This window comes from Hyperoodon ampullatus, assembly GCF_949752795.1.
Source record: "Hyperoodon ampullatus genome assembly, chromosome: 6".
NCBI classification, from domain to species: Eukaryota; Metazoa; Chordata; class Mammalia; order Artiodactyla; family Ziphiidae; genus Hyperoodon; species Hyperoodon ampullatus.
This window is the reverse complement of record NC_136919.1, coordinates 37,535,303-37,557,690: the sequence shown is the minus strand read 5'-3', so window position 1 is coordinate 37,557,690 and position 22,388 is coordinate 37,535,303. Positions and strand designations below refer to the sequence as shown.

Sequence of the window (22,388 nt, the reverse complement as noted above, 5' to 3'; positions counted from 1 at the left end):
ACAACTACTGAAGCCCATGCACCTAGAGCCCATGCTCCGCAACAAGTCACTGCAGTGAGAGGCCCATGCACCGCAACGAAGAGTAGTCCCTGCTCACCTCAACTAGAGAAAACCCGTGTGCAGCAACAAAGACCCAACGCAGCCAAAAATAAATAATTTTTTTAAAAAAAGACTGGTTAGAGTTTGAGTCTCCAAAGGTGAAAGGGAAGAGTGGTCAAAGAGAAAGGAGATATACCAGGAAGGTGTGGTATTACTGAAGCAAGAGAATAAACTCTCAAAGATTTAAGAAAGAGGCTAAAACTCTCAAAGGTTGCTCAGAGTCAAGTAGGATAAGGACTGAAAATGTCCAGGAGATTTAATGACATGGAATCACTGACCTCAGAAAATCCATTTTAGTGACACGATAGGGCTGAAAATAAAATAGAAAATAGTAGAGTTTAAAAGTTTGAAGGGACTGGCTGGAAGTAAAATAGAAAACAGTAGAAGAGTCTGAAAGGTTGAAAGGAATGCAAAATTCTGAACTTGTAATTTTGGAGCATGAAAGAGTGAGACTTGACTGGAGAAACAGCATAGGACTGCTGGGTAGTTTAGAGGGCTCATTTGAGATTGGAGTCTGTAAATTTATAGTTAAAATCTGACTTACTGTGAGACTTCCCCCCATCTAGTCCTCAGCTACTTGAATGCCAGCAGATAACTGGGTTTATCCAAGGTTGGCATGCAAAGATAAAAGAACCAGAGAGTTTGATCTATTGAAAAGGGTGTTTCCAAAATGATGTACCTCTGCTCTCTAAGTTAGATAGATAGAGGTAGATAGCAGAGGAAGAGAAGAAAGGAAAAATCATACATCGATTTGGAATGATTTGGAAAAATCATACATTAGTGTAGGGGTGTGTGCATCCTGATAAGATCAAAGAAACATTGAAGTAGAAGTAGCTGAACAAGCAACACAGGAGAGGAAGCTGTAGTCAGAGTCGGGTATTTGAATTAGTGACTCTGGAGGTGGCACAGCTACAGTTGATGATCAGATCCAGGATCCAAGGTAGTTTGTGGCTGAAGAAGTGTGGAGCTCACTAGAGATTAGAGGCCTTGGGTTTGACTCCATCAAATCTCTTTCACTTGCAATTGATGGAAAACCTAAATCAAACTGGGATTGGGAAAGAGGAATACAGAAGTTTTTGTTAAGAAGCAGCATTGTGAAAATGAGTATACTACCCAAAGAAATCTACAGATTCAATACAATCCCTATCAAACTACCAATGGCATTTTTGGTAGTTTGAACTACTACAGAACTAGAACAAAAATTTCACAATTTGTATGGAAACACAAAAGACCCCAAATAGCAAAGCAATCTTGAGAAGGAAAAACAGAGCAGAGCAATCAGGTTCCCTGACTTCAGACTATACTACAGAGCTACAGTATTCAAGACAGTATGGTACTGGCACAAAAACAGAAATATAGATCAATAGAACAGAATAGAAAGCCCAGAGATAAACCCACAAACATAAGGTCACCTTAGTTTTGATAAAGGAGGCAAGAAAATACAATGGAGAAAAGAAGGCCTCTTCAGTAAGTGGTGCTGGGAAAACTGGACAGCTACAAGTAAAAGAATGAAATTAGAACACTTCCTAACACCGTACACAAAAATAGACTCAAAATGGATTAAAGACCTAAATGTAAGGCCAGACACTATAAAACTCTTAGAGAAAAACACAGGCAGAACACTCTATGACATAAATCACAGCAAGATCCTATTTGACCCACCTCCTAGAGAAATGGAAATAAAAACAATAATAAACAAATGGGACCTAATGAAACTTAAAAGCTTTTGCACAGCAAAGGAAACCATAAACAAGACCAAAAGACAACCCTCAGAATGGGAAAAAATATTTGCAAATGAAGCAACTGACAAAGGATTAATCTCCAACATATACAAGCAGCTCATGCAGCTCAATATGAAAAACACAAACAACCCAATCCAAAAATGGGCAGAAGACCTAAATAGACATTTCTCCAAAGAAGATATACAGATTGCCAACAAACATGTGAAAGGATGCTCAACATCACTAATCATTAGAGAAATGCAAATCAAAACTACAATGAGGTATTGCCTCACACTTGTCAGAATGGCCATCATCAAAAATCTACAAACAATAAATGCTGGAGGGGGTGTGGAGAAAAGGGAACCCTCTTGCACTGTTGGTGGGAATGTAAATTGATACAGCCTCTATGGAGAACAGTATGGAGGTTCCTTAAAAAACTAAAAACAGAACTGCCGTAAGACCCAGCAATCCCACTACTGGGCATATACCCTGAGAAAACCATAATTCAAAAAGAGTCATGTACCACAATATTCATTGCAGCACTGTTTACAATAGCCAGGATGTGGAAGCACCCTAAGTGTCCATCGACAGATGAATGGATAAAGAAGATGTGGCACATACATTCAATGGAATATTACTCAGCCATAAAAAGGAAATGAAATTGAGTTATTTGTAGTGAGGTGGATGGACCTGTAGTGAGGTGGATGGACCTAGAATCTGTCACACAGAGTGAAGTAAGTCAGAAAGAGAAAAACTAATACTGTATGCTAACACACATATATGGAATCCAAAAAAAAAAAAAAAAGGTTCTGAAGAACCTAGGGGCAGGACAGGAATAAAGATGCAGATGTAGAGAATGAACTTGAGGACACGGGGAGGGGAAAGGGTAAGCTGGGACGAAGTGAGAGAATAGCATTGACCTATATACACTACCAAATGTGAAACAGATAGCTAGTGGGAAGCAGCTGCATCTCACAGGGAGATCAGCTCGGTGCTTTGTGACCACCTAGAGGGGTGGGATAGGGAGGGTGGGAAGGAGACACAAGAGGGAGGGGATATGGGGATATATGTATATGTATAGCTGACTCACTTTGTTATACAGCTGAAACTAACACACCATTATAAAGCAATTATACTCCAATAAGGATGTTAAAAAAAAAAGAAACAAAAATGTGAAGAGGTAATTCAGCTTCAGGCAGAGCTTGTAGGATGTGATCAGGATCTGACTCTCCATCTTTCAGCTCTGCTGTCCTCTATATGGGCTCCAATCTCAGGCAAGCTCTGCTCTAGGGGGAGCAAAACGGCTGCCAGTAACTCCAGGCTTTCATCCTCACCAGTCTATGATGAGCAGAGAAGAATAAGTGTCTCCTCCCTAACTATTTAAGTCAGAGTCCTGGGCCTCATTCTTACTGGTTCAAATTTGGGTCACATTTCCATCTCCAAACCAATCACTGTCATCACAGGCACTCAGTGCTGTGATTGGCCAGACCTGAGTCTCATTTCCACTTGGAAGATGGTTCATCAGAGCAAAAATAGGGTGTTCTTACCAGAAAAAGAATCAATGTATCCTGGCCAGTAAAAACAGATGTCTTACTTCTTCTACAGTGTTGCGCAGGTTGTTTATGAGGCCATTCATATTGGGAGCAGAGCTTGGGGTAGACAGGAATCCCATTAAAGCCAGAATCTTTGAAAGAGGAGGCATGGCCTGGTGTCAGTGACTACAGGTGTAAAACAGAACTTGGAGTGTTTGTACAGTGCCTCTTGATAAGTCTTCAGACTTGAAAGATCCTTGAGGGCAAAGGATTTTGTGTCCCGGGTACCAAGTAGTGAGCCTGATACTCAAAAAATGCTTGTAAATGATGGATGGATGGATGGTAGATGAATGGATGATGAACGAACAAATGAATCACTCAGTTTGAAAACACCTTAGGAATAGGCTCACAGTATTTGACAAAGTTTTGAACACACAAATGCATTTTGAAAATGTCTCTCTTCAATTATGTCAGAAATGGAGCATTGTGAAAATAGCATGGACTCTGAAGTCACACAAACCAAGATTTGAATTCTGGCTCTGTGTGACCTCATGCAAATGATTTAGCCACCCTAAGTCTGTTTCCTCATCTATAAAATTGGGCAATGTTAGGGTGCCACCCTGAGGGGGAGTAGCCAATGAAACAATTTCCCAAGAAGATCCATGGGTGGCATTCATTATTTTGATGACTTATTATAAATGAGGCCTAGCTCTCAGCCTGACAGAATAAAAAACTTCATCAGCACTCGGAGAGGGAAGTCATTTCCCAGACAGAGGCCCACATTAACCAAATTAGAAAGGCAGAGAAATCAGAATGCCAATGTATTAACTTACCATGAGAAATTATTTGGAGTATTCACGTAACTGGCACATTTTCTTCCTGTGCTCAGCTCTATTGGGAAGTAAAATCACAACTAGAAGATTGCTTGTGCTCAGGCAAGGGAACTTGGGGTGGCCCCTGCATGTAGCGATGGACCAGCCATTGGGAAACCCTAGAAAGAAAGTTCTTGGATGGTCACTGACAAGGTTTATCTCTGTCTCCTAGGATGAGTTTGTACATCTTTGCTTTGTTCATTATATATTTATGTCTTGGAGGGCATCTTCTTTCCTTCACTTGTAATGTCTTGGGAAAAGGCTCACCTCAGCCCCTAAAATATCAACAATAGAGAAGAACACCTTTCCCATCAGTGCAGCCTGCATCAGCAGCGAGGTTCTCCCTGGCCCTCAGGATATGGGTCAGATGGCTTAACCACCCAAGTCCACAGCCTGGGACATTCCCAAGGCCGTCAGATTTCAGCAAGTCCCTGGGAGACTGGTGTTCTTGTGGTCTCCTCTCCTTCTGCTTGCTCATGATCTCGGCCCAGAGTTACATCAATCCAGACATGAATCACAGATTCTTCACCGGCTTCCAAGAAAATAAAAAATCCCACTTACACAAAACATTCATGAGTAGACTTTTCTAAAGAACCAAGGAGGTAGGGTGAGGTCTCAGGAAGGATTCATATACACACATGAGACAGCAAGCTGTTTAGAGCCCTATTAGACCTTCCTATTCTTCTAAAGTTCCTCTGATCACACTGACACGGGGGTTCCTGTTCTCACCGGCAGACCCGAGTCTCACTTCCCCATGCCTCTTTTCTCTCTCCCCTGCTCCCCACCCCAATGGAAAGTCAAAACAAATGCTCCACCTCTCTCCCTGTCTGATGGACCCTGACACAGGCACGGCAGCCCTGGCGAGCAGGAACCTAAAGTCATACAAGGGAGACTCAAGTCAGAAGAAGGTCCTCTCTGCAGGAGTGTGTACTTAAGGAGGAAGCAAGCCAGCCAGGGAAACCAGTCTCCACCTAGTCCAAGGCAGTGAGCCCATGAGACAGAAGAATAACTGCAAAGAAATAGAAAGGGTCCTGGGGACTTTATTCAGCAGCAAATGATCCTGGTGACTGTTCTTGTGGGATCTACTCCCTGCAAGAGTCCAATTTTAGCATCTGCAGGGACACACAGGGCTGGCAGGACCTCCCTCTCTCTCCCTTGGCGCTTTGGTTTAAGGACAAAGCCTCCAGGCTGGGACCCACACTGGCTTGGGTCCTGTGCTGGCTCCTGGCCCTTTAATTTAGGTGCTCAAAGAAGGACTCTTCTCCAAGAGGCCTCTGTCTTGGAGGAAGGGCTGAGCCTAGCTGCTCCTGAGGGTTTTGTTTGGGGTTTTTGTTTGTTTTTTGTTGCTGCTGTTGTTTAATTGTGGTAAGAACACTTAACATGAGAGCTTCCCTCTTAACAAATTTTTAAGTGTATATAGTGTTACTGACTGTAAATTCAATGTTGTACAGCAGATCTCTGGAGCTTCTTCATTTAGCTTGACTGAAACTTTATGCTACTTGACTAGTAATTCCCCATTTCTCCCTCCCTCCGCCCCCAATCCTTGGCAACCACCATTCCACTCTATGAATCTGACAATTTTAGATACCTCATATGGGAAATCATGTAGCATTTGTCTTTCTACAACAGGTTTATTTCACTTAGCATAATGTCCTCAAGGTTGATCCATGTTGACACAAATCTCAGGATTTCCTTCCTTTTAAAGGCTGAATAATGTTCAGTTGTATTTATATACCACATGTTCTTTTTCCATTCATCCATCAGTGGACATTTAGGTTGCTTCCACAACTTGGCTACTGTGAATAGTGCTGCAACGAACACAGGAGTACTAATCTCTCTTCAAGAACCTAAAAATAGGACTTCCCTGGTGGTGCAGTGGTTAAGAATCCACCTGCCAATGCAGGGGACATGGGTTCGAGCCCTGGTCCGGGAAGATCCCACATGCTGTGGAGCAACTAAGCCCCTGTGCCACAACTACTGAGCCTGTGCTCTAGAGCCCACAAGCCACAACTACTGAGCCCGCGTGCCACAACTACTGAAGCCTGTGCGCCACAACTACTGAAGCCCGCATGCCTAGAGCCCATGCTCTGCAACAAGAGAAGCCACCGCAATGAGAAGGCCGTGCACTGCAATGAAAAGTAGCCCCTGCTCGCCACAACTAGAGAAAGCCCATGTGCAGCAACAAAGACCCAATGCAGCCAAAAATAAATTTATATATTAAAAAAAAAGAACCTAAAAATAAACAAGTGGGACTACATCAAACTAAAAAGCTTCTGCACTGCAAAAGAAAAAAAAAAACAGAGTGAAAAGGCAACCTACAGAGTGGGAGAAAATATTGCACATCATATCTCTGAAAGGGAGTTAATCTCCAACATATATAAGAATTCCTACAATTCAGTTGTAAAACAAACATGCGCTAAGGACTTGGACAGACATTTCTCCAAAGAAGATATACAAATGGCCAAGAAGCATATGAAAAAATAAGGTAATCATCAGGGAAATGCAATTCAAAACCACAGTGAGGTATCACCCCACACCTGTCAAGATGGCTATTTATCAGAATAGATAAGTGTTGGTGAGGATGTGAGACATTGGAACCCTTGCACACTGCTGCTGTGAAAGGAAAATGGGGCAGCTTCTATGGAAAACAACGAAGTTTCCTCAAAAAAATAACAGCAGCACTATGATCTAGCAATCCCACTGCGGGGGTCTTTATCCAAAAGAATTGAAATCAGCACCTCAAAGAGATACTAGGACTCCTGAGTTTTTTAAATTTCTCTCAAAGTCTCTGCTACCCAGCTCCCCACAGCACATAGGTCCCCGTCACTTTTAAACCCCAAAATAAAACCTCACCGCCCCCCCACCCCGCCGCCAACCCACTGATCCCAGGCACCTCACTGCTTGCCCCAAACTGCCTTCCAGGTACAGAATTTTGCCCCCTGCCTTGGCGGGGCGGGACTGTCTCAGGCCAGGCCAAGTCCCAGGGGAAGGTGCCCAGCGACCTGCGGGAGGTCCAGGCACGCCTGGCCGTGCGGAAATCGGCCCTTCAGGCGGCCGCGCTGCCCGGAGCAGCGTGACGCGGGGGCGCAGCCAGACTCCAGACTCGCCGCGCGCTCCCCCGCGCCTCGCTTCCCTGGGCCGCCGCTAGTCCTGCTCCGCCGCCGGGGGCGGAGCGTGGCCCTTTTTGGTCCGGGCAGGCGTGGCCTCGGTCCCGGAGGTCACTCTGCCTCCCGGCTGGCGGCTGTCACTTGCGCTCTGCGCCTGGCTCAGCTCGGCTCGCAGGTTTCCCAGCGCGCACCCGGCCTGCGCCCCCGCCCTCAGGAGCAGCTGCGGCAGCAGCAGCGGGCAAGCCCCTCCCTCCATCCCCCATCAGAGAGACCACATGGGCCCGGGTACTATCTGCCCGTGCAGGGGCGCCCTGTCTCACCCCCAGGTGTGGACCTGGATCGAGCCCGTGGTGGTCTCCACCCAAATGGCCACCTCCCTCTATGACGCGGGGCTGCTCCTCGTGGTGAAGGCGTCCTTCGGAATCGGGTTTTTTTCCAACGACAGCGCCAGCCCATCGCCCCGGGGGTCTCTAGAGAACCAACAGCAGAGAGCCATCTCCAACTTCTACATCATCTACAACCTTGTGATAGGCCTGACACCCCTGCTGTCGGCCTATGGGCTGGGCTGGCTCAGTGACCGCTACCACCGCAAGATCTCCATCTGCATGCCTCTGTTGGGCTTCATGCTATGCCGCCTCGCGCTGCTGCTCAAGGTGCTGCTGGACTGGCCCGTGGAGATGCTCTACGGGGCGGCGGCGCTGAACGGGCTGTGCGGTGGCTTCTCGGCGTTCTGGTCGGGGGTCATGGCCCTGGGATCCCTCGGCTCCTCGGAGGGCCGCCGCTCCCTGCGCCTCATCGTGATCGACTTGATCCTGGGCTTGGCGGGCTTCTGCGGGAGCATGATGTCTGGGCACCTCTTCAAGCAGATAGTCGGGCACTCCAGCCAGGGCCTGGTGCTGACCGCCTTCAGCGTGAGCTGTGCTATCTGTGCCCTTTTCTACAGCCTCTTGGTGCTGAAGGTCCCTGAGTCCAAGGCCAAGCCCAGCAAGGCTGTGGATATGGTGTCTGCCACAGTCAGCACCTATAACACCCTGGATCCTGATCCGACAGACAAGCAGCGTGTGGTGAGGCACCCTTCATCTCCTACAAAAGCAAAGCCAAAGAAAACCATTATTGCCCTGCTCTTTGTGGGTGCCATCATATATGACCTGGCAGTGGTGGGCACGGTGGACATGCTGCCCCTTTTTGTGCTGAGGGAGCCTCTGAGTTGGAACCAAGTGCAGGTGGGCTACGGTATGGCTTCAGGGTACACCATCTTCATCACCAGCTTCCTGGGCGTCCTGGTCTTCTCCCGTTACTTCCAGGACACCACCATGATCATGATTGGAATGGTCTCCTTTGCGTCTGGAGCCCTCCTCTTGGCTTTTGTGAAAGAGACATACATGTTCTACCTTGGTGAGTCTGGCATTCTTGGGGAGGCAGGACAAGGACACTGCACATCCCCCAAGTCATGGGGCTGACCCCAGGGATGCTGTGGTCTAGGTGTCCCAGCTCAGCACCGGAGATTATACCTGCTATCTAGGAGACACAAGGGAGACAGGATTATGTGCACTTGAGTTTGTCGGTATTGTTACTTGTGTGGCCCCTGAAATGTTACCAGAGTGGGGCCCATAGCTCTAGGAAGTCAAGGGAGGGCTGGTCAGTGGTGCCTGGAGTCAGCAGGAGAGCCTTCGGGATGCCCTCGAGTGGAGGAGATGGGGTTGAGTTTCTTCTCCCCAGTTTTAAAGGGATAAAACATTAAGTAATCCAGCTGAAAAAGTCCTTTAATTAAAATCATTTCAATCATTTTGGGTCAAGCACAAGCTTTTTATAAAGAGAGAAAAATTCTCCATAAATGCCTTCCACAACCAATGTAATACATTCATTCCCTCAAGGAAGCAGAATGAAGTTCCTATCTGAGGACAAAGGCAACTGCAAGCCGAGCGCTCTGGCCATGCTCCAACAGACCTCTCTACAATGATAGAAATGTTCTGTATCTGTTCTGCCTAATACACTAGCCATTAGCCACGTGTGGCGATGAAGCCCTTGAAATGTGGCCAGTGCAACTTAAAGAACAGAATTTTTCATACTATTTTCATTTAAATTAATTTAAATAGTCACGTGGCTGGTTAGTGGCTAACATATTCGAACAACTGAAGATGGTTCCCAGAGACCATCCTTTGGCAGAGGTCACACAACTCAGAAAAACCCCTCACAAAATGGCAAGATGACCTTTAGCCAGCTCCCAGTTCAACAGGCCGTGTGCAAGAGCCAGAGTCCTCCCTCCCCTTCCCTCCCCCCACCCCACACACACCCGCCAAGGGATAATGAACAGGGCTTGAGGGAAGGAGGGGTGTGTGGCTGGTGTGTTAGTGGCACACACTCTGCCAAAGCTCCTGCGACCATCTCCCAGAGGTGACGATGAACGGCGAGCACAGACACCTCTCTCCCGGGAGGCAAGGAGTTCTGAGTGACATCAGCTCCACTTCCCTAGAAACAACTTAACTCTACCAATAAAGACACCCTTCATCCTCTGTCACCACTGTGCTTGGCATCTTGCAGATGGGTCTGCAGCAATGTGCAGAGAATCAGCCTGCCTGGGGCTGGGGGAGGAGGTGGGGGGTCCTAGTCTGCCAGGAGCGACACCATTTCTTCAAGGCCACATAGGATTGTGGGACAGGGGGTAGGGGAGGCCTCTGCTCTATTCTAATTTACTCTTTGGCCAAGGCTGGGCTACAGTGAGGAGTGTTCTCCTGTGATTCCTTTCCAGCTCGGGCCATCATGCTGTTCGCTCTCATCCCCATCACAACCATCCGATCGGCAATGTCCAAGCTCATCAAGGGCTCCTCTTATGGTGAGTGAAAGGAATTTCTCAGAGGTTCTCTCTGGACGGTTTCAGAGCCAGTTGGCTTGAGGCACAGGGTTTGGACTGGCAGAAGGCACAGGAGAGAGTTCCAGCAGCAGCCTTGAAGACACTAGAAATACACTGCTGTCCATCCAGAGTGAGATCAGGAGGGTGGGAAAGACTCGGAAAGTCAGCCGCTGAGAAGCCACAGTCAAAGGGAGATACTACCATCCACGGGCCATGGGAAGAGCCAGCTGGGTGGAGGCAAGAATCTTGTAAAATGAGCCAGGAAGACAGAGGGAGTCTGGGGAGGGTGAAGGGGTCTCCTGAGAACCCCCCAGAGACTCAGCTCTCAGGGAACATGGAGGGACAGCTTAGTAACCTTGGTAACCTTGGTCCCTTCCACAGGAAAGGTGTTTGTCATCCTGCAGCTGTCCCTGGCTCTGACCGGGGTGGTGACATCCACGGTGTACAACAAGATCTATCAGCTCACCATGGAGAAGTTTGTTGGCACCTGCTTTGCACTCTCCTCCTTTCTCTCCTTCCTGGCCATCATCCCGATTGGGTAAGACAGAACCAGCGTCTGCTCTTTGGGCTGGGGCCTGGGGCTTAGGTCAAGGACTGTTGGAGCATTTCCAGCCCATTATCATGAAGTATTATTTATTTTCAACAATTACACAATGGGTTCTGAGTAGGCTCTCTCACAGAGAAAAAGTTCTCCTGTTTCCCCAAACTAATAATCTGGTGATTTGGAAATTCCCTAAAGTTTATAAGTAATAAACAGAGGGCCCTAACAAGCTAGCTAGCTCACTTCCTGGTGGTTTTGTAATACAATTTATTTATAGGCACCTCCTATACTTCCTTGTCATCAGGGGCTGGGATTAGAAACCTTCTTGTACCACTCAGACCTCTTTTGTTTAGTCTCCTTTAGGTGAGAGTCAGCCGGCCTCATTTCCAGGTGCTCTTTCTTGTCTGTACCTTCCAAGGGCTTGGCAACTTCTGTGCTCAGTGCCCTTTAAATCTCATGGCCACCAGACCGTGTGAGCTCCCCTGTAGGACGTGGGCAATTCCTTTGACCTCTCTGGGGGAATTGTCTTGTTTGCAAAGCAAGAGCGCTAAAGTCTGGAAGATAACAGGCAGGAGGAAGGCTAGAGAAGCAAAGGAGTGGTACTCCAGGCCCATGGGGAGAGTGCCAGCCTAGATCATCACCAAAATGGACCACATGGAACAGTCTAGTCTTTGACCAGCCCCAACCAAGGGAAATATGGTATGAGCCACAAGTACAAGCCATATTATGTGATTTAAAATTTTCTAGTAGCCACGTTTAAAAACAATAAAAGTAACAGGTGAAATGATTTTAATAACATTTGATTTGGCCTAATAGATCCAAAATATCTTTGTAATCAATTTATAAAATCAATGAGTCTTTTAAACTAAATCTTCAAAATCTGGTATTTTTATCCTGACAGCACACCTCAATTTGGACTCCATTTGAACACCTTTCAAGTGTTCAGTAGCCAATGTAACTAGTGGCTACATATTAGCTCAGTTTTGGTCTGTTTAGGCCCTTTTATCCTTTCCTAAGGTGTGGTTATCTCACACTTGTATCAGTCCCACCAGAGGATTATTGATATCCACAGTAAAACACAAGGGACTTGACGTAGATTTGCATTTTAAAGGGACCAGTAGCACACCAGAGCCCTACATTATCAGTAATGGTGGTGTTATAGGCAGCAGAGTAGACCAGAATTGAAGGCAGGTTGGAAGTGGGAAGTGGATGGTGGAATTCTCACCATCTTCTTTGAATCCTCACATCGCATTGCATAGGTCCCTGCCTGCACAGAAGGCTGAGCCTCCTGAGACAGGAGCCATCAATCATGAAGGCTCTTTGCTTTATTTCATAGTTGAGAAAATAATAAGATATGAGGATCAAACAGCTGAGAGAATTTGTACAAAACAGCAGACTTGATTACTAGTGCCTTCTTGGGCCAGTTCTCATTTTCTCCAGGTGTAGGACTGAGCCAGACCTGTCCTCAAGCTGCCCAGCCCTTAGGCCTTTTCATGTACCTTTGTTTTCATGAGAGTCTCAGCTGACTAGGTTGGGCTTAGCTAGAGCTGACCCACAATGCAAACTTCTCAGGAGTCCCAGCTCTTTGTCCATGTGAGTAATGGGTTAGTAGCTGTGCTGCTTGGAAGTTATCCAGTCCTGTTTGATTGGCAGTTGGTTGAAATATAGTCTCTTTGACCTAAACAAATCAACAAAAAAGAAAACAAGTCTGACTAGTTAATGTGTCATAGCTAGAGACATAAACAAATGAAAGCATTGAGAATATGCAATAATTGGTTCCTTTCTGCAGTTTCATTGCTTCATATGTGTGCTAAGGAGATGCTTTCCCTTTTTTAAGAGACTTTGGGGTGCATGAAACAGGTGTGCTGCCCTTGACACCTACCCCCCAATGTACTATGTAATATGCACCTGGACCCAGCGCTACACTGTGTGCATGGAATCTTGATTAAGATATGCATGATCTTCATGATCTTATATCACAGAAGCAGGGACAGAATCTTGAACCAATCATAAGTAACTGAATTCTTATGTGAATTGAGGCACTTAAGTAGTTGCTAATTGTTTCCCTCTGTTGTAGACATTTAGCTGTAGAGGGACCCATGTGCGACCGAAGCCTCCTTTGCTTGCTGTACATTGGAATCACCTGGAGAGATTTAAAAACTACTGATGTCTGGCTCCTACCCCCAGAGATTTTGACTCAGTTGATCTGGGATGTAGCCTGGGCACAGGAATTTTTTAAAGCTCTCCAGTTTATTCGGATATACAACCAAGGTTGAGAACCTCTGGTATAAAGGGAGTTTTTCTATTACCTTTCCCTTCCACGAAGTCACAAGTAAATAAGATCCTGAAAAATTATTACAAGAGGCCAAGGCTGCACTGTCAATCATTAAGTGCTATTAGCAGGAAAGACCAGAACTCTCTAACCACAGAAAGAAAAGCTACATTCCAATGACATAAAAGCTCAGGAAGACAAGTCACAGCAGGGAGTGGAGGAGGGCAGAAGGCTGGGAGGAGAGGTTCCTGGGCTGAGCTGCCAACAGCCCATCTGCAGGAAGGGAGTGTGGCCCCAGCTCTTCCTGGTACCACAGTGAGTCAATTTCATGTCACTGTGAGAACCTGCTCTCTCCTGCTTGTTCTTCTTTACATGCGACAGGGAGACGCTGAGGGAATAACTGTCTGGCTCTGCCCATCCGCAACCCACTGGCCACCCAACACACATGCACTCGGCTGCTGCCTCGTGCTTCATAGAGAAAACAGACGCCATTAGAGGGGAGTGGGCTCATTTTCTCCAAAGTAAATCTACAAGCCTACATTCTTTTGCACCCATTCTGTTCTTCTTCTCCCCCCAACCTCTCTCTGAAAGATAGTAATAGCAAACACTTAAACAGCCCTTATTATGTGCCAGGCACTACTTTAAATATTTCATATATTTTAACCTTCTCAAACAGTCCCCTGAGACAATTACTATTTTATCCCCATTTTGCAGATGAAGAAACAGACTCTAAGATGTCATGTAACTTGCCAAAGTTTACAGAGCTAATAAGTGGCAGAGACAGAATTTGAACCCAGGCAGTTGGTTCTCAGCCACTCCTTGACTTGCTTCTTAAAGAGTCCCCGGGTGCCACCTCTCCCCTTCTCCTTAGAGAGCTTACTTAGCTGCTCCTTCTCCTGAATTCTTCCTATCAGAAGTGACAAGTGATCTACCACCCTCTCTCCTCCTCCTTTTTATGGCCATGTTCTCCAGTGCTGGTCTGCACCTGCTGTCTCGTCCTCACCTCCCGTTGACTTTTCAACCCACTATACAGGCTGATTTCCCCCTTCAGTGCCACCAGGGCTACGCTAAGATCTGACTTCCTCACAGCTGAATGCAGTGGACTCCCTACCATCCTCATATTGCATGGATTCTCAGAGGCCCCCAGCACTGTTGGTCACTCTTTCCTTGGAAGGCACTTGTCCCTGTCACTTGACTTTCTTAACACCTTCCCTCCCGGGTTTCTCCTACTTCTCTATAAACCTCCACGTGGAAGAATTCTTTGGGGCTCTGCTCTGGGTTGTCATCTCACGTCATGTCCTCTCTAAACAATCTAAAGTATGTTCAAAACTTTAAATAGTTTCCAAAATTGGGTCCTTGATGCCCTCCTAAAATCTGCTCCCCTCCAGTCTTTCCCATCTCATTAAATGGCATCAGCACTCACCCAGGGTAGAAACCGGAGAGTCACCAATGTCCTCTCTCTCCTTCATCTTCCCACACCTCCCATCCATTAAGCCTCACTGATTCTACCTCCAACATAGGCCTCCAATTCATCCTTTTCTCTTTATCCCTACTGCTGCCACCCGAGCACTTGGGGGACCAAATTCGCCTCGGAGCCATTCTCCCCACATCCACCCATGTTCCCCTCTCACCCTCTCTCCACCAGGTGGCCAGAGCAATTTCCTTAGAGTGTACACCAGTTCACATCATCTCCTGCCCAAAGCTCTGCGTTTGGCTTTCACTGCTCTTAAGACCCAAATTTCTAACCGTGGACCACAGGTCCTTCCTAATCCAGCCTCCCATTCCTGCCACTAACCACCCTCCCCATGCTATGCTTCAGCCCCAGGAGCCTACCCTCATGCTCTTCCCCCTTCCTTACCCACACATCCTTCTTAACACAACTTAGTTGTGGTCTTAACTTGAACACCGTTTTCTCAAAGAGGATTTGAGAAAATCCCCTTCTCAATCTAACTTCAATCCTGCTATTATATGCTCCCCAAGCTTCCCATACTTTTCCTTCATAGCATGATAGTTGATGATTATTTAGTGATTATCATGTTTTACAAGCTTGCTTACTAGACTATAGGCTCCCTGAGGGCAGGAACCACACCTGTTTGACTCACCTCGTATCCTGTGTCCAGCAGAGAGCTTAGCGTGTACTCAAAGTATTTAATAAATGAACGATCTGTCAGAAGGGTGTGACACCTACTAGCCAGCACTGCTGACCATCCATATCCCAGAGCTGCCTGTTGACTGGCCATGAAGTCAGGGGTTGGCCATCACCATATCAATGAAAATTGATCAATAGTCAGTCTAAAAAACAAATAGAAAATTTTAGTCATGCTATCCCAAGGATTATAACCCAGGAGACAGTATTTCAGAAAACTCTGAGGACTGTTCCACCTGTTAGAGGTCAAGGCACAGTTACATAAGTTGTTTTTTGGGTTTTTAAAAAATTAATTTTATTTATTTTTGGCTGCATTGGGTCTTTGTTGCTGCGCGTGGGCTTTCTCTAGTTGTGGCTCGTGGAGGCTACTCTAGGTTGCGGTGCGCAGGCTTCTCATTGCAGTGGCTACTCTTGTTGTGGAGCACAGGCTCTAGGTGCATGGGCTTCAGTAGTTGTGGCTCACGGGCTTAGTTGCTCCATGGCATGTGGGATCTTCCTGGACCAGGGCTTGAACCCGTGTCCCCTGCAATGGCAGGCGGATTCTTAACCACTGTGCCACCAGGGAAGCCCTACATAAGTTTTTCAGACAATGGGTTATACATCAAAGTAACATATTGTGGGGGGGGGCGAGGGATAAATTAAGAGTTTGGGATTAACATATACACACTACCATATATAAAGTAGGTAAACAAGGACGTACTTTATAGCACAGGGAACTATACTCAGTATCTTGTAATAAACTATAATGGAAAAGAATATATACATGAATCACTTTGCTGTACACTTGAAAATAACACGACATTGTAAATTAACTATGCTCAATTTAAAAACATTTCCCAATATGGACCAGAAAAGAAAACCAAAGTAACATATTGACAGTTTACATAGTCCAACAAGGTGAGCAGTCGGTTGTTGTGACCCCTTACAGGATTGAGAAAGGAATGTTAACTCCTAGGGAGTTACCTTGCTGGCGCCAGGAGGAAATTGCTTTTTTTTTTTTTGGTGAGTAGGAATTCCTGTGTCTTCTAAGGGGATCTAGTTAGCGTATAATGCAGGCACACAATGCACACTAAAGCGGAGGAGGTAGTTGCTCAAATGGGCAGAGAATCTTATGTTTACAAGTTTTCTTGTCCCGCCTTAATCTATCAACCACGTGGCTGTGCTGTCGTGGTCCACAGTAGGGAGGGGTGAGCTGTGGAGTCGGGCCTGCAACCAGAGTTCACGTGGTCCTGGGCTAGCAGTCTCTAAGTCTTGCCTTGCCTCTTACCAGCTGTCATACCATAAGCTCTAAGTACAGTAAGTGCTCTCCCCTGGAGAGCCCTGGGGCTCATGGAAGGTGAGGAATCAGTGTTTGGAAGTTTCCACAAAGCTTTTCCTTAGAAGGGTTTGGATTTATGCTCACACCCCATCCAGCAGCTCCAGATGTGGTCCACCCATCAGGAAGAACTGTGGTGTGCCAGCTTAGAACCTGAGGTTCCTAGAGCTCAAACAGTTGAGAAAACAGAGGACACCAGAGGTTGAAGGACATGCCAAAGATCCAAGACTCCAACTAGAGCTCCTCATTCCTGTGCATTCACTTATCTCCAAATATTTCTAAACAATGTAATGATTTATGGAAGAGAGAAAAGGGCTATGGAAAGGCAAAAGAGGATGCAGCTAATTCTGCTTGGGATGAGCAAAACTTGGTCCACGTGGGAATTCATCATCAGGCAGAAGTGAGATGGAAAGAGACTCCAAGAAAAGGAAAATGTAGATGCAAAGGGCTCTTGATGTTATGGGACAGGAAGGAGGCTGGAGTGAGAGAAGTTCCCTCGGGCCCTCTCCCTTCATGCAGTACAGCATTCTGCTGCCATAATGGATAGAACCTCCTAGTCTACCAGTGCTAAAGAGGTGGCCAGAGACCTCCCCGCCCCATTCCAGCTGTTCTCTCATAATTCTCTATTGTAAATTCTTACAGCATGGTGGCCTATAAGCAAGCCTCGTGGTTGCAGCACGGAGACATCGCAGAGAAAGGAAGGTGCTGAACTGCAGGAGCTGGAACCACCAGCAATGGCTGGGGCCCTCTGAAGACCAAGGAAGGGAACAGGAACTGGTAACCAAAGTAACCCATTGCTCAAGAAACCCGAGTTCCAGCCAGAGTCAGCCACAGAGCGACTTGCTCTGGCTCAAGGGTCCCTGGTGGGTAGGGAAAAGCCTTTTCCTGGTGATGGAGAAACTTTCTCAGCTTTCAGACATCGCAATCAGTCAGAGGTTAGGTTATGCAGACAGTAGAGTGTGAACTTTCAAGGGTGATATGAAGGCCACACACACAGCCATACCAGACACTGAAGCCCCTTTTCTTCCAGGAATGGAAGGGCTTCAGTGTCTGGTATGAGGGCTCCAACATATGGTAACTAGTCACCCAGGAGTCCTGTGTGAGAACTCAAAGGGGAACAGGGAAGGGATGTTTTGTAAGAACTGCCAACAGTGAACGTCAGTCAATATTTTTTAAATTAAAATAGAAACTTGAAAAAAAGTTAGCTTTCTTCCCGGAAGCCTTGTTATTTGTGAACAACTCCAGAGAAATCTGGGGCTCAGGCATTTGACTTCAGGGTAGTTTTGCTGTTACTGTTGTTTTTAAGAAACAAATATCAAAAGGCTTTCTTCAGAGGAATATAATGGGATACTGTCAGTCAACAGTATTTCCCAAAGGGAGAGGGGTGATAGACTAAGAGCCATTTTATTTTGATGTACTTATTTTTATAGCCTATTTTAATTATGTGTATAAAAGACTTACCTCCTAATAAAATCAACATTCACAGCATGAGCGTGTGAATCATTCTTTCTTTGGTCAGGTTCCCACTAGAACTCAGACATAGCATTCTTAGACTAGGGTTAAACTTAAAGCTTGCAAATGATTAAAAGCTAGCATTTAAATCTCAGAGCAGTTGAGCTCAGAGTTGTATCATTGATCCCTTGCAGGGACTGGTCAAAACTTTATGGCATGGGGCTTCCCTGGTGGCGCAGTGGTTGAGAGTCCGCCTGCCGTTGCTGAGCCTGCGCTCCGCAACGGGGGAGGCCACAACAGTGAGAGGCCCGCGTACCGCAAAAACAAACAAACAAACAAAAAACACTTTATGGCACATCTACTAAGGTCCCGGCACCATGCTAGGTGCTGAGATACAGCAAGAACACAACAGCTCCTGCCCTACCAGTGTATTATCGAATGGGTGGAGCAGACAGAACAGGAGGCAACAGTGATGTATCCTATAATAAACGCTAACGTAAGGGAGCATATAATGCAGATACAAGAGTGCAGGGAGGGCTTCTCAGAAGAAGTGGCATAAGACTGGAAAGATAAGGAGTTACCAAGGTGGGACGTTGAGGGACATTCCAGGCAGAAAGAACACGCTGGAAGGCCTGAAGGTGAAAATACCCCAAAATATACAAAATCAATGTGAGGGGAGAAAAGAGGGATGGAGGGAGAGGTATCCAGGGCAATGGAATCAAGAGGTGAGATTGGAACAGTGAGGAAGAACAACATCAAGACAGAGCCTTTAAAAAGTCTCTTTATACCTAGAATAGTCAAATTCATAGAGTCAGAAAGTACACTGATACGCCAGCAGGTGGGGAGGCGGAATGGGGAGTCAGTGTTTAAAGGGGACAGAGTTTCGGTTTAGGAAGGTGAAATTTTCGGGAGGTGGATGATGGTGAGAGTTGCACAACAATGTGAATGTACTTAGTGCCACTGACCTGTACAGTTAGATATGGGTAAAATAGTATGTTTTATATTATGTGACTTTTACCACAATAAAAAAAGTTTTTTTTAAGTTTCTCTTTAGAAGTGCAAATCAAAACTACAATGAGGTACCACCTCATGCCAGTCAGAATGGCCATCATTTAAAAGTCTACAAATAACACATGCTGGAGAGGGTGGGGAAACCCTCTTACACTGTTGGTGGGAATGTAAATTGGTGTAGCCACTATGGAGAACAGTATGGAGGTTCCTCAAAAACTAAAAACAGAGTCACCATATGATCCTGCAATCCCACTCCTGGGCATGTATCTGGAGAAAACCGTAATTCGAAAAGATACATGCACCCTAATGTTCACTGCAGCACTACCTACAATAGCCATACATGGAAACAACCTAAATGTCCACTGACAGATGAATGGATAAAGAAGATGTGATACACATATACAATGGAATACTACTCAGCCATTGAAAAGCATGAAATAATGCCATTTGCAGCAACATGGATGGACCTAGACATTGTAACTCAGACAGAGAAAGACAAATACCACATGATATCACTTATATGTGGAATCTAAAATGCAAAACAAATCAACATATCTATGAAACAAAAACAGGCTCACGGATACAGAGAACAGACTTGAGGTTGCCAAGGGAAAAGCAGGGGAGGGAAGGAATGGTAGTTTGGGATTAGCAGATGCAAACTATTACATAGGATGGATAAACAACAAGGTCCTACAGCATAGTACAGCGAACTATATTCAACATCCTGTGACAAACCATAATAAAGAACATGAAAAAGAATATATATAACAGAAGAAATTAACAACATGGTAAATCAACTCTACTTCAATAAGAAGTTTTTTTAAAAGGAAAAAATAGTTTCTCTTTAGAGTAATGGCATAGGTGTTGAAAAGTTTTAAGCAGGAACATGGAATGCCTACCTCTTTATCTTGGTAAGAGGACTCCGGCAGCACTGAGAATGAACTGGTGGAGGAAGGAGTGAGCAAGGCTTGCAGAAGGAAGACAAGCAGAGAGACCTCTGCATGAATCCAAGTGAAGGATGGTGGTGGACTGACACTGGGTAAGAAGCTATGAGGATGGAGAAAGGTTAGATGGACTTGGAGAAATATTTGCAAGCTAGAGGTCAACAGAAGTTGGTGATGGATGAACTGCAAAGTGTGAGGTAGACGGAGGCAAGAATGACTCAGGTCTGGGGTTCAGGCAGCCCCAAATCTCCTTCCTAAGGAGGCAGAGATCCTCGCTGAGACAGGCAACATCAGCAGAGAAGGTGGGATGGGAAAGATGAGTTCAAGGCCATGCTCCACCTCTCTATAAACAAACTCTCACCAATATGCTCATTCCTCTGGACTCCTGGCCTCCCCAACCCTAGCCCCTGAACCGGTTCCCCAACCTAAATGAATCTAATCATTGGCTTCTCCATTCCTATCCTAAAAAACTTGCTCTCAACATCCAGAAAAATTTCCTTATTTGTCCACATTGACCCTGCCATAAACTTGTGGGTTTTCACCTAAGCTGGGCTCTCAACACCCTAGTATTGACTCTTTTTCAACCCCACCTGTCACCAGGGTAGTAGTGTCAAACCTTTTCAGCTTTCTCCAGGTCTTCTAGCAGATGTTCTAACCCATTAGTTCTCAAAGTGTGGTTCCTGGATCAGCATCATCAGCATCCCATGGGAACCTGTTAGAAATGCAAATTCTCAGGCCCTACCCAAATCAAACTCCAGGGGTGGGGCCCCCAGATTGGTGTTTTCACAAGCTCTCAGGCCTAGGAACCACTGTTCTAATCTATGGGACTTTTTCTCCTTACGAACTTTTGCTGAGTCCCCCTCCTCCTCTCCCTGTATCCTTAATTCTTGAGGCCCCCAAAGCCCTGCCTTGGTTCCCTTCCCAGGTAATCTAGTCTACCAGAACTCTCTTTCCAACAATCTAGTCAACACCTCCCCCTGGGTTTCCTCAAACGGAAGTCCAAACCAAATTCTTCTCCTACCCCACCATCTAAGCCTATACTTCACCTTCTGTTTTTCTCTTGATTGATTTCGTATTTCAGTAAATGGCATCACCTCCCAACTCCCAGGCTGGAAATCTCCAAGTAATCTCTGACTCCTTCCCCTCACCACAGAAATCCATCTCCCTTTCTATCACTTCTTTTTTATGATCTAGTCCCATCTATTCCCCCAGACCTTCAGTCTGACTACAACCCTCCAGCATACTATTTTCATAATCTTCTTAAAAGGAAAACAGTTTAAAAAATGATGTATCTCCCTTTTAAATTTTCAACTGGCAAAGCACACAGGAAGGACTGTTACGGGAACATCCTTGATATTTAAGTTGGCCATATTTGAACAATAGGACAAGTCTTTCCATAAGGGTTATCACATAATAAGGGCCCAGCAGACGCTTAGGTGCTTTGTATACATTATTGCTAGTCCTATTGGCAACCCTTCAGGAAAGGCATGTCTTCATTTCAAAGATCATAATACTGAATTTCAGAGAGATGTGACTTGCCCAAAGCCACATACCTAGAAAGTAGAAAAGCTGACATTTGGTCCCAAATCTCTCATCCCACACCTTGCTGCCTCATTTTGTATAACTGAAGTCTTATATTAATGGTGTCTACTATCAGTAAGCCAAGTTTAGCACCAGTTTAAGTCCATTTCCAGTGCATTGCCATCATTAGGTAAGCTTAACTGAGCATTCTGATCTCTAATTTACAACACACTTGAACGCTCTAATGAGCTACAGGCATTTCTTGTTTCTTTACAGATTTTTTAAAAACATAGGAATCAAAAAAAAAATCAGGAAATGACTGGCTCTGACTCAGCATATGACATTGTGCTTTGTTACGGGATAGAATAGGAAGAAATCCTTCATGTAATTACCTGGGCTGGCTGCCAGCCTTCCTGCCAATCACGGTTACAGATGGACACTGGGCGGTTTCTTCATGTCCTCAGATTGGTGTCACCTTGTAAGATGTAGGAGAGGGCAAACTGAGGATAAGTCCAAAAAGAAATGAAGAATAAAAACAGTTAAATGGGGCTTTCCTGGTGGCGCAGTGGTTGGGAGTCCGCCTGCCGACACAGGGGGCGCAGGTTCGTGCCCCAGTCCGGGAGGGTACCACGTGCCGCAGAGTGGCTGGGCCCGTGAGCCATGGCCGCTGAGCCTGCGCGTCCGGAGCCCGTGCTCCGCAACGGGAGAGGCCACAACAGTGAGAGGCCCGCATACTGCAAAACAAACAAACAAACAAAAAACAGTTAAATTATAGGTTTTTCTCCTGTCGCTATGCATATCCTGATTCTTGCAGGCAAATGGATACCTCTTCAGAGAAAATAAGAAAACAGAACAAGAGGCACGCATGTTTTCCTGTCCTATAAAGCCGTACAAACGGAACATGACTCAAGGTAAAGAAAGCGTCTTTTATAGGTTTATTGGTCCATTACTTTAAGTTAATTGAGGTAAAGAAACCTGTTTTAAATTTACAAGCTAATAGTTTA

General features: G+C 45.8%; 1 protein-coding gene and 1 long non-coding RNA gene across 2 annotated transcripts; one reads left to right on the top strand and one right to left on the bottom strand.

Annotated features, from left to right (window-relative positions):
- Positions 1-7,606: 7,606 nt before the first annotated feature.
- Positions 7,607-17,944, top strand: SLC46A2 (solute carrier family 46 member 2; the record flags this gene model as incomplete). Its single annotated transcript, XM_079706221.1, has 4 exons — positions 7,607-8,726; positions 10,081-10,164; positions 10,564-10,720; positions 17,099-17,944. 4 exons carry the CDS (start codon positions 7,607-7,609, stop codon positions 17,163-17,165), a joined length of 1,428 nt encoding a protein of 475 aa, XP_079562347.1. The 3' UTR covers positions 17,166-17,944.
- Positions 12,031-20,560, bottom strand: LOC307054493. Its single transcript, XR_013810940.1, has 3 exons — positions 20,480-20,560; positions 15,098-15,287; positions 12,031-12,401 (listed from the first exon to the last, which is right to left on the bottom strand). It is a non-coding gene; the product is annotated as an uncharacterized lncRNA (long non-coding RNA).
- Positions 20,561-22,388: the final 1,828 nt, after the last annotated feature.